Source organism: Mastomys coucha, unplaced genomic scaffold, assembly GCF_008632895.1.
Source record: "Mastomys coucha isolate ucsf_1 unplaced genomic scaffold, UCSF_Mcou_1 pScaffold22, whole genome shotgun sequence".
NCBI lineage: Eukaryota > Metazoa > Chordata > Mammalia > Rodentia > Muridae > Mastomys > Mastomys coucha.
This window is the reverse complement of record NW_022196905.1, coordinates 56,926,714-56,941,581: the sequence shown is the minus strand read 5'-3', so window position 1 is coordinate 56,941,581 and position 14,868 is coordinate 56,926,714. Positions and strand designations below refer to the sequence as shown.

General features: G+C 44.3%; 1 protein-coding gene and 1 long non-coding RNA gene across 3 annotated transcripts in view; both read right to left on the bottom strand.

Moving 5' to 3' along the window:
- The window catches only part of LOC116071001, an 80,404-nt gene extending 75,228 nt beyond the window's left edge, over nt 1-5,176 (bottom strand). The window contains exon 1 of the long non-coding RNA XR_004110665.1: nt 4,983-5,176. This is a non-coding gene — a long non-coding RNA (uncharacterized LOC116071001). The remainder of the gene's footprint in view (nt 1-4,982) is intronic.
- Nucleotides 5,177-7,454: 2,278 nt separating this feature from the next.
- Nucleotides 7,455-14,868, bottom strand: part of Nwd2 (NACHT and WD repeat domain containing 2) — a 175,363-nt gene continuing 167,949 nt past the window's right edge. For both annotated transcript variants that reach the window (XM_031342373.1, XM_031342374.1), the window contains one exon: nt 7,455-13,639. In XM_031342373.1, the coding sequence (XP_031198233.1) occupies nt 9,707-13,639 (3,933 nt within the window). In that variant the 3' untranslated portion in view covers nt 7,455-9,706. The remainder of the gene's footprint in view (nt 13,640-14,868) is intronic.

Genomic DNA, 14,868 nt, shown 5'->3' with positions numbered 1-14,868 from the left:
TATGTAAAGTGTAGGGCTGCTACCGAAGGCTTTGAAAACGGCCACAATTACCCACATCTTCTTGAATCCATGTAGTTTTTTTTTTTTAATGTGACTCTGTAGCTCCTCCCACTAAGAAGTGGGGTGTATTTCACCACCCCCTGAATCATAACTGGGCCCCTCACTAAACACATTCGTGGGAAAAAAAATGAGTTGGATCGACTGAGCTGAGACTTCCAACCGTCTTCACTCTCCCTCCTGACACACCATGGAGACAGCAGGTGGACAAGCCGTGAATCTCCGAACTCAGGCTTAGTTGCTCCCCAGGTGACTCAGTTGTCAGGTGAGACTCAGAGGCAGTACCATCTTGGCAAGCACAGACACATGAAAGAGCTTAGTCAAGACTCACCCAGCTGAACTCAGCCCAAACTGATGACAGGCTCATAAACCCAACCATCAAGGGGTCATTTTGGGCCACTATGTTCGTTATAGACATGTGTTGTGTGAATAATCTTTGGATCATTTGTTACATAGCAACAGATAACTGATGCTGTATATATAAGCATCTTTTCAAGAAACAGAGGCTAGTTATATTTTAGGGCAAAGGTCAATTGAAAATGAAATTTCTGTATACTAAAAATTCCTGGTAGTTAGTGAATAGCAGGAAGAACTAAGAAGCGAAAACTCAGATTCTCGACCTAGTGGGCAGCTGTGTGAACTTCTATAACATCCTTTGACAAAGTCTCTGATATAGCTGCTACTTTCCTCATCTATAAATTATTTAGAACAAGTGACTCTAAGTTTTTACTCAAAACTCAGTATTTTCAAAAGTACTTATTTATGAAAAGTCAGTTCTCAAACTTAATTTGATAATAACAATAGTACTGATAGTTTAATCACAGACAAATTTCCCCGTATTTCTTGGCTGGCTCACAGCACGATGTGAGTAACACATTTCACTGTTACCGTAACAGCCATACATTGAGCCAGTAGGGTGTAATCTGTGTGGACTATGGACTCAAATCACTAAGCTCATCAGGGATCAGAGAGGAACCAACATCGTATAATGACAATGATTTACAGGTGAAAGCTAACTTTGTGCATTCATTTCTAGGTGGCAGCACGCATTTGGGAGATGCGAGATTGCTGGCAATCTTGTCATTAAACAAGGCAGATACTGCTTTATAGCTCTAACTCCGGCTATTCTCAACCTGTGGGTTGAAAACCCATTCAGGGTCACATATCAGATATCTTGCATATCAGATATTTACCTTATGATTCTTAACAATACCACAATGGCAGTTATGACTTATCAAAGAAATAATTTTATGGTTGGAGTCCCCACAACATGGAGTAGCAGCCTTAGGAAGGTTGAGAACCCCCGATTTAGCCAAATGTTTGTGTTTACTGCACACAAATGGCCAGTTTAGGTATTCAGTTATTAGATGGGGTGTGGTTGGCATGGAAGACAACAAAACAAAAAGAAAATTTGAAATTCTTTTCTGGAGCAATCTTCTCTGGGGCTAATGAACAGTGAATGAATTTAAAAAAAAAAAATCGAAAGTGTACACCAATACACATTGCACGTAGCTTGGAGTCAACCATTAAGAGACACCCTCCTCTCTGGCATGAAATGGTTTCCATAGACAATAATATTTCTCCAAACACCATCTGTCCTCTTTGTGACACACAGCATGCCACACTCAGCCCAGCCTGGGGAGTCAGGAGACCTTTACTCCAACAGGAATTTAAAGTACGCCAGACAGGGTACAGATGGCAATAGTTTATCTTCAGTTCTGCCTTAACACTTCAAAGTCTACATAAAGAAGCAATAAGCTGCTAAAAAGTGAGCATCATTATCAATTCTTTTATGAAAAGCCTTTGGTCTGCGATGGAAACAAGCTATGTGAGGAGCAGTCTAACTGTACTGAAGCATGGCTTAGGTTTACCAACCTGAAAGGAAAAAACAAAAACAAAAACAAAAACAAACCCTAACTTGGTAGACTAATATCAAGGGCCAGAGTCACTAAAACTTTCTTACAGTTAGGACTGCAAGTGCTGTTGCTTCTCCCTAAGTATCCTTCGAACTGATTCATGTCTCCATCTCCTCTTCTGTGAATTTGCTAGCAGCCGCCCTCAGCTATGGCTGTAGACTCCCCCTCCCCAGCTCTCTCACTGCAGCTAGAGGGAACTTTCGAGAACAGATATGTGCCTTGCTTCAGACCCTTCAAAGGTTTCTCCCAAGACTAGATTCTTGAGGCTGCAGCTGTCTGTGTCCCTGGCACCCAGCCAACAGCTTGGAGTCAATAGGTTCACACACACGTGGTCTCTAAGGCCAGGTCAGAGTTCACTGGATTGTGCTGAATGAATAGAGCTCACTACTCGTGGTAAGATTTCAGACACCATATTTCTTTGATCTTAACTGACATTCACTGCAGCTCAGTAGTGTCTAGGGTTTCTGACAACACGGAACCATAAGTTAGGCTATTTAATATCTGCTTCAGAAGTATATTTGCATTTTAAGTATTTAGTATTTTAGATACATTTTAAGACAGGGTCGTTTTGATGTTCTACCATCTTTCTGAAGATCTCAATGTCTGTGGGACCATGATGTTCATAGGGGGTAAAACACGAGAAGACAAACGATTAGCTTTTCAATATTCAGGAAATAATTAGAGTAAGAAATTTCAGCTCCGGGCTGTGTAGCTCTGGGGGTTAAGAGCAGGCACTAAAAAGACCATGACTGGTCTCCCCCTCTGACCTGCAGACTGTGAGTTCTCCATGCCTTTCCTCTCCTACGACTGTCCAGTCAGCTCTTGTCAGCTTTCTTTTCTGATGATCGAGGGGGTTTAATCGGCAGCCAGGCAATCATTCTAATGATCAAGTATAGAAATGAAACAGGTTCTTTAAGCAAGAACTCAAAGGAGCTCAATCAGGGTCCCTGGGAAATTGTATAAGTGGGTACATGTAAGACACTGTCTAGGGAGAGAAAAACTAGCTCTAAGGAGGCTTAGTTACTCTCAGTTACTGAAAAAGCCAGAGTCCTTCCTAAGAAACATGGGCAATGGGGCACCTCCTAGGGCACTGCCACCAGTGGCTCTGACGGAGGAGGAGGTCAGTACTTGCTTTGCCTTTGGGCTGAGACTGGCTCCTGGTCCCAGGATTAAGAAAGAACAGTTTTCAGGTTCTGAGAAGTGCTGGGTCAGAGGTTAGGGACTCTTTCCACTTTTTTTTTTTTTAGGAAAGAGGACATTGCTGGAACAATAAGCAAGTTTTTTTTTTGTTGTTGTTTTTTGTTTTTTTGTTTTTTGTTTGTTTGTTTTGTTTTAAATTCCAGGTCTGCAAAATTTCTTTGGAATTTAGTGAACATGGGCCACATTTATCTTTGGAAATTATTTGGTATCAAAACCCTCATGGGTAGTGAGTCCCTTGGGGTGTGAAATACACATTAATTTGTAGAATAAGTGAAGGAGCAGGATCAAAAGATGGACACAGTCAGCTGGAGCAGAAGAAACGAACCACTAATCACCTAGAAAGGAACCACTCATCACCTTCCTGTGTCTGTCTGCCAGCTCTGGGTCTCCCAGTGAGCCTTGGAGCTGGCTGTTTACCCAATCTTCAGACTTCACAGAAACACAAACAATCCAGAACTCTCCTAAAGGATGGAAGCTCCATGTTGTTGTTACAGAGATCTGTCCTGGGACAAGGATTTTTACCAAAGGGGCTAGCAAGGTGTTTCAGAGGCACTGGTGCTTAGATGCAGAGAGCTACCATCTCCTTGTAAAAACAGTAACTGGAAAAGTATATGGGAGATACTATTGTTTCCTCCTTAAAAGAGTATTAACTAGAATATGAAAGATACATTGTACCTTCCTTAAAATAGTATTAACTAGAAAAGCATATGGGAGATACTACTGTATCCTCCTTAAAATAGTATTAACTGGAAAATTATATGGGAGGAAGAAACTCCAGCAAATACAGAACCAACCGCTTTTAAAAATAACCACTACTCCAATTTCGTTTTCATTCACTGTTACAAGGCTTTCTTTTCTCCAGCGATATTCTTCACCATAGCTGGGTTGCAGCCACCCAAGGCATCCACCCACAGGCCACCACCACCAAACACTCTCGCATAAACAGTGACAGGAGGGTCTCCTGGAACACCCATTTCCTCTACCTTCATCGCGCTAATGTCTATACCACGACGGAAAATAAAACATTCTGACTCAATGGAGATGGAGTTACTTTGTTTTGCATTTAAGGTTAATTATGGTTCTGGGAGGGGGTAAAACCCCACTGATAGCTGTCTGGTATTATTGGAAAATTCTTCATTGGTGATTTTATATATATATAAAATCTGACCTCATCAGGGCTGCCCAGGCTACGAAGACTCAGGTGATTGACCTGGTAGATACTTGTCTATTAAATATTTACAGCCTGCGACGATTTAGCCCTTTCCCTTTGGCGCCCACTTTTCTAGTCCCAGGCTCTTGCGGAACACCACAGCGTCGCTGTCCCTCCATGCACCTTCACCATCGCCATAGACACATCCCAGAACCCAAGGACATTTCAAAGAAGGGCGGGGGCGGTCAAATTCCCTTCCCGTTTTATTCAATAAAAGCACCCCCTCCCCAGAAGCGTAAATATGGTGACCCCGGGACACAGGGAAATGGGAAAATCTCTTGCAATTTGTCCAGGTTTAAGTTCCCAGGCACAGCAGAGAGAGAGAGCTCATGAGTTGGGAGTTTAAAAACAAACCATTTACAACAACCAGCACCGGCGCCTTTAGTTTGGAAACCTGTTCCTTGTCGCCACTCTTCCCGCGCGTCTAGGTTGAATTCTGTGACTTCTCCCGAAGTCATCAAACCATCGGTTGCCTCGCCTCGTTCCTCCCCGCATCTCCCCCCCAAGAGACGGGGACCGGAGGAGCAAAGCCCTCTCGCCCAGGACCAGCCCTCTTCCTGACTTCCCGAGGAGTCAGGCGCCGGCCCGGACGCACTTACCTGTGGCGGGGCGGCGGCTCCAGAGTCGCGGCGCCCATGGCTTCGCGGGCCTCGGGCGTCCGCGCTGGGACACGCGAGTGGGTCAGCGCCGCCCGGAGCCTGTCGCTCTGCAGCCCCAGCCTGGGCTGCGGTCATTGGGCGGGCGCGTCACGTGGGCGGGGAGCGGGCGAGCCTCCCAGGCAAGGGTAACCCTTTACCTGCGCCTTGGCCCGCGTGCGCAGGCGACAGGGACAAGGGGACGTCGGGTGATCTATGCGTGAGTGAGTGGTCAGCGAACCAGCCCGCCTTAGTTGCCAAATCGAACGCACATTGCTTGTCGCCTGCCTGATGGCTAGACAAACTGCACAGACGCCGCTGCGACGGTCGTTCCCAGGGGCTACAAACTTGCCTGAGCCCCAGGAGCCTTTCGTGGGACAAGAGAAAGAACCCTGGTTCTAGACTCCTTCCCTTAGAGTGTCAGGACGTGGAACACGTCACCCAACACACTTTACCTACGAAGGCTGGGGAACCGGTGTCTTAATCCTGAAATTCAGTTTAAGATTTGGGTCTTCGGTCCACCTGGCCCACAAGCTGCGGAGCTTGCCAGGAAAATGTGTTGAGCAATTGCGCCATCTAGCTTCCTCTCGTTCCTCTCCATGCTCAAGGCTTGCAGTGAGAGAATAAAATGGCAATCAATCCTGAAGAAGCAACTGAGAGGACTTCCCCCAAACCCCAGGCCCTTATTTTCTTCAGAGTGTTTTGAGTTCGACATACCCGCTGTCTTCACAGGTATTTACCACGCTCAATGGGAGAGCACTCAGTGGTTTTCTGTCCTCTTTAGTGCTAAAATAGCTTTGCACTTTCAAATGTAGATTTACAGGGGAAGCTATACGTTAGTGAATATTATTTATTGATTTGAAAAAAAAAGTTTCTTGTTACAATAAATGACTCTCAGTTTCAGTTTCCAGCCTTGTCAGAAATTTCATGAGATACCAGTCCATTTATATATAAATTAGTTTTTTTCTGATCAAAAACGACTTTGGAATTTGTCTTGGGTTTTAAGAGTCAGTGGGGAGAAACTTTGAGGTTCATCTGAGTTGTAAAGAGAGGAAGGTAAGAATCTTGAAAATGGGGGGCTGGAGAGATGGCTCAGCCGGTGAGAGCACTGACTGCTCTTCCGAAGGTCCTGAGTTCAGATCCCAGCAACCACATGGTGGCTCACAACCATGTAATGAGATCTGATGCCCTCCTCTGGTGCATCTGAAGACAGCTACAGTGAATTACACTGGAGTGTGCAGGGCTGGAGTGAGTGGGGTGAGCTACAGTGAATTACGCTGGAGTGTGCAGGGCTGGAGTGAGTGGGGTGGCAGAGGTCCTGAGTTCAATTCCCAGCAGCCACAGCCACACACATGATGGCTCATGGCCATCTGTACAGCTACAGTGTACTCATACACATAAAATAAATAAAATAAATCTTTAAAAAAGAAAGAAACTTGAAAAAGTCTTTAGTTTTCTTTTAAATCTTGGATATTTAAAGCTCTTTTAAAGTAAGTGTTTTGTTGAGAACTACATACACAACTTCATCTGACTGTTGTTTATAGTATCACCAAAGCTTTCCAATGCTGCCATGTTTAAAGATATTCTGGGAGGGGGTATATATGGGGCTTCTCAGATCAAAGGTGTGTGTGTGTGTGTATGTGTGTGTGTGTGTGTGTGTGTGTGTGTGTGTGTGTGTGTGTATGAAGGTATCTGGAGGTGTGTGTGTGTGTGTGTGTGTGTGTGTGTGAAGGTATCTGGAGAGATTCTCCCAGGTCTTGCTCACTCCCCTGGCAATTTGTGAGTGGCACTAGTCCTTGCCCATTTCCTGCTCCAGCCACAAGGGTTGTGCCCCTGCACAGGTACAGAGAACTTAGTTTCTCCCTATTTTGACGTTGAGTCTGGAATGCTAGAAGGCAAGAGCTATTTCATTTACTTCTGTGTTCTTGGTGGGATGTGTGATTGGGTAAATGCTTGCTGACTGAATTCACGAGCTACTCCTGTATATTTGGACAGAAGGAGAAAAAAACCAAAAAACCAAAAAAACCCCAAAAAACCAAACTCAGGTATCTCTAGTAACGTCCAGTGATCTTTAGTAAAGTAGATGAATCTCTTACCTGCAAACTAGTAAAGATCTTAGAAGTTACTGTCACCAAGTGACTACTGGGCACGAAATTCTTTATTTTGATGTACTTTGAGAAAGCTAACCAACTTGCTGGTAATGTACTGGAAATAGGTCCAGTGTCTTTACTTCTCAGCTTTTCACCTATACATGTGGAATAATAATAGTACCACGCTCCTGAGGCTGTTGTGTAGATGCCATGGCTTTGTGTCTAGAGAGCTCCGGGAATAGTTCTAGGACCCTGTCGGCACTTGGTCAGTTTGAATAATTTCCGGTAAGTGAGGTCTTTCACATCTGGCCAACCTCAGTGGTGAAAAAAATCAGTAGCACTCAAGTTGAAGTAGCTTATCTTTTATTTATACAAACGATACATACACAAGACTGTATATGTTTGAACACTGAAATAATTTTCTAGTGTAACAACTCTGTAACAAAATTTTAACTAAATGTAACATTTATGAAAAATATAAATCTCTGATTGGGTAATTCATCCCAACAATACAAAGTGTACATAAAAACATTCAACATGAGCTATCAGTTGCAAACACGTTAGGAAAAAAAATCATTCAAGTCACTTGTTACACTCTAGAGATTTTTACACAGAACACTCACACACTACAGGTAATCCGCCTAGGCATTTAATTCTTAGAAATGTAAGGCGTGGACATTCAACTGATAAGGACAGGAAGAAGAATGTGTTGGCTGAAGAGCTAAAAGTATGGACTCCAGAGCACGTGTATATAGATCTTAACCCTCCAAGGGCTTCCACCTACTGGCTGGTAGCTAAACTAAGAGGAACACACTGAAAAAAAAGGGGGGGTTGTTTCACCATGGAGAAGGGTGTTGATATCTGGACAACCCCTTTGAATGCTTACATGTCAAATCCTTCCACCAGTGGAATACAATTGGATTCTCTATGGGTTTAGATAACTTCCCTTTTCCCATTGGGTCAGCAATGAAGATGGCACTGTGTAATGTTTCTCTCATATTACTCCCTGGCATCCCCACCAGGCTTTACAGGCTCTAGCGGAACCTATCACCTTCTTCATTTTGTAGTCCACAAAAGCAATACACTCGGTGAGGCTAGAGGTCAGACTGCAGGTGCATGCTGAGTCCCAAGCAGAGCCAGGATGGAAATAAGCTGGTTCTTTGTTCAATGTTCCGATTTGAGTAAGTTCCACTTTGAAAGAAACATCAAACCAATCACCCCCACGGACCCCCTTGAGAGGTCTTCCAGGACATGCCACGTGGAGGACTCAGAAGGAAGAAAATCACCTTCACCTTCTGAGATACGTTTTCTGTCAAATTGATGAAGTCACTTAAAAAAAAAAAAAAACATGTCATTTCATAGTTTCAGCTTTGAAACAGTAAGACTGGGAAAGTCCTCCATCCGGAAGTGGGACAGATAGAGAAGTGTACATACGGTATGTGGAAGTAAGAAAGTGATTACAAACAGGGATGATAGGAACCTTTGGACACCCTTAAGATATATAGAATATTTTAGCACAGAGACAGGCATATTCAGTTTTGTCCCAGAGTATTTGGTCTTTTATCTGCATTTTACACAGGAGAGAGGCGAAATGAGAGTAAGGCAATGTCACCAGTGTTTCAGAGACGGCATGTTTAAAAAGCTTGCTTTCTATTAAGATACTGCGGGGGTCTGGGAAACATTAGGCTCCCCAACAACTGACTGGAGAGTATGGACTCTTGTTAGTACAACAAATAAATGAACAGATGCTTTGATCAAACTCATAATGCCCTGTCCATGATTCTTTATACTCAGCACAAATATGCATCTCAAGAAAAGGTGTAAAAAGATTGTGGTTTCTTATCACGTGGCATTCTTTTGCAATCCACGAAAGAAACAGTTTAAAAAATTATTCATCCCATTGCACAGAAACCCTTGCATGCAGTTGTTGTGAATGTGTTTTAATGAAGACTGACTCTCCATGTTCAGTAGCCCTATGATAATGGTAGTTAGTTCTTGTCCAGGTCTGTTCACCATCTCACATGGTTTGTGTGCTGTCGTGGGAAACTGAAACACATCTGGATATCTTGCTTACACAATTTTGCACCATTAGACCTCTTGTGTTTACACAGTTGTCAGGATCAAGAAACGTAAAGAGATATTAAGGCTGCATTTTGCTGTTACACCCCCATTCAGAGTCGAATCATCCTCTGCCATCATGATTTCAACTGGCTTCTGGAGAACTAATTCTAGTCCAACCGGTCTACCTATAACTCTAGCTCCTCTCATCTGAATCAATGTAGTGAGTGTGCTGATTCTAATCACACAGCAAATTTAAAAGACTTTATTTGCTCTCTTCTAGGGGAGATAGCCATTTCACCATCACTTCTGGAAGTTCTCTATTTCGCTAATACATTTGGACAAAAAGATGGCACCCAAGTTGAGTCTCATAGTTCTGTTCCTTTTGTGGGGATATTAGTAAACTGAGAGTTCCAGCATCTTTCCTGCTTTTAAGAAACGAGCAGCTCATCATTTGTGTGCAGAAGATGTACTTTGCTTTTTTTTTGTTTTCTGTCATACATGGATTATGCATTTCAGTTGAATAGGATAAACAGCATGTCAGTTATCTGGTGTGTAGCTGTGGCTCCTGGATTCTAGGGCAGCACACACTCGGTCATAACAAGAGTTGTGTTTCTTGGAGGGTGTTGCCTCATTGGACTCAGAGGAGTCACTCACGGTGATGGGGCTGTCTCTTGCAAAGACCTCAGTGGACTCTCGCCATAAGCAATCCACAGATACTTTAAAGGAGTAATTGTTTGACTTTGGCCTGGATGTCTGCGTTGAGTTGTTGAAAATCTGTCTGCTATTCGATGTGGCAATTTTGATCTTCAGTGCAGCATCGACACGATCGACAACTGTGTATATCCCTATACTCCCATCGTCAAAGCCGACGATGATGTTCAGGTGTCTTTGAGAAAGTGCAAGAAAAGTTGGTGTTTTATATAGGGAGCAAGCACCGATGTTTTTGCCGTCAGCCAGTCTCATCACAATTAAGCTAGAAATCGCATCGTTTTCCTCCTCCTCCTCCCCATTCCGGAAGCAAATGTACACCAGGTAGCGACCATCTCGAGAGAGCCTCTGCCTCCAGATGACTCCGGAGGCATGAACCACCCGTAGTTTTCCACTGTGTAAATCCAGCACGTTGATATTTTCATCTCCCCGGGATATAATGCCTAGTTTTCCATTGGGAGAAATTTCAAAATCCTCCAGGTTTTTCAAGAAGTTGCTTGGAAGCTGCACACGTCGACAGATCACTTCATCAGTCAGGCTCCAGAGGTTCACGGTCTCGGCTGATGTGATAAACACGATGACGTCAGGACAGTCGGGGATCAACTTAAAATTCACAATGGTGATCCCGTCTTCACAGCAGAATTTCTTGGTGATACTTCCGGTCCAAAGACTGACTGCCAGCACTTTGCTTTTCGTCATCCCCACCACGAAGGTGTTTGCAGAGGTAATGAAGGCATTTTGCAAAGTGGTCAAAATGTTGCAGACTCTGTGGCCTGTGGCCAACCTCCAAACCCTGGAGGCGTTTTCCTCGCAAAGAGAGACCACAAACTGGTCATTGTGGGTGATCAGAAGCTGAGATATCCTCTGCCCATTAATTCGGAAGAGGTTTTCCCCACTGCTGGTGTGCCAGACATACTGGCTGCTTTTGTCGTCTGATGTCACCATTAGGTCCCCAGTGGATGTTAACACACAGTGTTCTACTATCCCTTCATGCTTAAATACCGCTTCAATGAATCCACTGCTGAAGTTCCATTTATGAACACAATCAGAGCCATCGAGAGAGTAAATGATTTCCCCCCTGGCAGGCAACACCAGACTCTGGATGGGTTTTCCAGTTTTATCGATATTGGACATAGCCGTGATGATGTCTATATCCCAGATGGAAAGAACACCACTGGTTGATAAAGACAGTAGCATATTGTGGTGACTAGATTTTACCAACTTAACTATGGTACCCGAGATTTCCTGCAAGCTTGCCATGCACTGTCCCGTGTCCCGTCTCCAGAAGAACACTGCCGGGGTATTCTCCATGGTCGCGATGATACAGTCTCCGTTTTTGGAGAGCACTGCAGATATAAAGCGTTCATTGTGCCTGGCTCGGAATTTTTCAGCTACCTTCCACATGCCAGTGTCTAAGAGCTCAATGCTGAGAGCTTTACAGATCAGAATCGCACTTTGGTCCTCTGAGAGCTCAATGCTCACCACTTCGCTGTCTTCCTTTCGACAGTCAAAGTCTTCAGTCAGCTGGGGGTTGGATATGTCCTCTGTATTCCAAACAGAGAGGCTCCCCTCACTGTCCACCATGACCATCTCTTGAGCTGTGTCCAAGATGAGAAGAAATTTTACAAAGCCACCTGAAAATTCTGATGTCACGGTACATATTTTCTCTCCACTCCCTAAGTGGAAAATGGTGGTATTGTTGAGGTACTGGCCACAGAAAGCATACACCCCATCTAGGGAGCACTGGACACATGTCACCTCATACCAGCAGTGGAACTGGTAGAGGGGCCATCCATAGAGCAGGTCAATGACAGTGACATCTTTGCTGGCCTCTAGCCATGCAAGGGCATGATTGACCGAGAGTGTAAATCCATTGATATAGGTGGAGCCGCTTCCGTGCTTGGTTCCTTTGATTTCCACCTCAGACAGGAGACAGGAATTGACATTGTCATAAATCAGCAAGGTGTTGTTGGTTGTAGCAACCACAAGGTACTTCTCGTCGCTGCTGAGCTTCATGCCTAGGATAACGGACTGGGCTGTAGTGATCTGCCGGAGTAGCTGGCGAGTTTCCACATCCCAGGTACTGATGGAACCGTTTTCCAGAGCTGTGAGAACAGTGCTGGGGTTACAGGTGGGGAGGATCTCTGTGACATGCAGGTGGCTGGATGCTAAGGGGAGACGCTCAGGGCTGTATGTCACATCCATGGATGAGTGGAGAGGAACAATGGAGCAGTATTTGGGTCCGTCTTTGTCACATTCTAAAAGGAGGTGCCTAAGTTTGGGCAGGGAACTCACAACAGGGAGCAGCCTTTGCTGGAGCTCTGCTGAAAGGGAGCCTGGGAACGCAATGACCTTGTTTCTGATGCCACGGAGCGTGCTGGCCAGGAACTTCAGCTCCTTTTCTTGTGAGTAGTTGTAAGCCAGTTCTATGTCGGCCAGCACTTTGTCAAACTGGCCAATTTTGATCATGGTGTAAAGCCAGCTGAAGTTCATGATGATTCCATAGAGAAGGTCATCGGTTTTCCCACACCTGGTCAGATGATACAAGAGCTCAGACATTTTCCGGTGATTGACAAAAAAGATGTCAGGCTCTAGTGGGTTACACTGGAAAACCCAGGGCTGGTCCGGGGCCTGCCTGTCGAAGGATGCTTGTTCCATGAAGTGCTTTTCTTCCTCAAGCAGACTTCTGTTCTCTAAGTCGAGGCAGCCGTTCAAGTAGGGGTCTTCCAGGCAGAAGGCTTTTCTCCTGCCTCCCGACCACACCCCCAGGAAGTAGTCTGCCAGGATTGTGTGCATCTCACGAAGGTTGCCGTCTTCCTGCAGATACAGCTTCTGAGCTATGAGCTGCAGGTGTCTGTTGGCCCACACTAAGAGCGTGACATTCTTCACATGTCTTTCTATTAAGTACCCATTGAGACCCTCCTTGAGCCTTGCAATATACAGGTAAGGTACTCTCAGGGGATTGCTGGGTCTGGTGTTCTCATTGAGTTCATTCATAACGCTGTTGTCCAGAGCTAACACATCTTCCAGTTCCATTTCACTCAAACCCATTTTGGCCATGGTGATGTAACCCAGAGCCCTGGAGACCAGTTTCTGACCACACTTCTTCTCTAGGGACCAGAATAGCTGCTCTATACTTTCATGGACAGTCACACAGAGGGAGGATTCATCCACATCCTTGTGAGATCTCCAGTGTCTCACCTCTCTGAAAGTTAGGTTCACAAACATAGGCAGGGTGCACTTGGAGAATGCATTATTTACATAAATCTGCTGGCCTGACGTGACCTTCCTTTTGACCCTCAGCAGCTGGTGTTTGAGGACCTGACTGCACATCTTTCTGTCCCGGGGAATCAGCTCGATGTAGTTGTCTTCTTCATGGATAAGGCACCGTAGTTTCTGCAGGATCCCATGTTTGTTAGGCAGTGTGGAGAGGATGATCCGCACGAACCGGGGAAGATGCGCAGGCAGCCACCAGAGCTTCCTAGCCTCATCATTCTCCGAGAGCTGCTCTAGGGCATCAAATATTATCACCAGAGGTCTCTGCAGTGAAGACTCGTTCAGCAGGTTTATAAACAAGTCACGAAGGTCATGGATCTTCTTAGGAAAACTTTGAACCAGACACCGGTAGTTGACTGCCAGCTGTTCGCAGACACTTAGAAGAAGTGTTCTCAGATCGATACTCATGTCTGTTGTTCCTAGAAATCTCACAATGACAACTGGGTCAGAGTCTGGCCCTGTGTCTTCATGTAGCCAGCCATAAGCCTAAAACATACAAGCAGAGTTTAGAACAGTGCTGTGTTTTACACAGCCATAATCAACAAGGTTCCCTCCTGGAGCTCAGACCAATACCATCCTTACAGAAAAAAAAAGCCCCGATCCAATAAATGCACAGGCCACCTAGGAAGGCCAAAGTGATGGTACTAAACTCACGCACAGATCTGTAGGTGGGACTCACAGGCAGCAATGATACTTCTTAACCATAAGGAAATAATATTTGTTTGAGTTCTAAAAACCACAGGCTGCTCAATTACCATAAATCTGAGGGCAAAGTCTGATCTTTTTTTTTTTTTTGTCTAAATCCCTAACTTTTGGTAGTTGTTAGCACACAGTATATACTTAGTGTTTCTTTAACTTAAGTAATGATTTATAAATTGCATAGAGTCAATGTTTTCATTAATTGAGAGTGTATAATTCCATATATGGGTGGTCAACTTTTAGTTAATTAGAATGTAACAAAATATTCACCACCAGTATTATATCCAATAGAATCTTTTGTAACTGAGTGTTATTTTTGTGATTCTACAGGGTCATCATTTGTGATAGTTATTTCCCTCATAAAAATCTATATAATTTGAGATGGAAGAGATGGCTCTCAGTTATGAGTGACTACTCTTGAAGAAGAACTTCTCAGGGAAGTTGAGACTCTGACCTGGTGATAGTTTGACTAAGAACGGCCCTCATAGGCCCAAATATTTGAAGAATGCTTAGTCATCAGGGAGTGGGAGTAGCACTACTTGAGAAGGATTAGGAGGTGTGGCCTTGTTGGAGGAAGTACGTTACTGACTTTCTTCCTGGTGCCTCTAGATTCAGATGTAGAACTCTCAGCTGCCTCTCCAGCACCATGTCTGCCTAAAATTGTCATGGGTCCTGCCATGATGACAATGGACTAAACCTCTAAAACTGTAAGCCAGCCCCAATTAAATGTATTCCTTTATTTATTTTTTTTTTTAAAAAGTGACTGCTCTCTGTTTGTAGCATCCACATTAGTTGGCTCACAACAATCTGTAGCTCCACCTCCAGGAGACTGGTACCCCTTTGGCCTCTAAGGATATTTGCACTCAAGCTCTCATACCCATACACAACGTACATAATTAAGAATAAAAATAAATCACTAAAGTCTACATAATTCTGGTTGTAAGAGGTTAGTTAATTGCTGTGCTTTCAAATATTCCACTGTATAGACAGGTGGCCATCATTTAATATGATCTCTC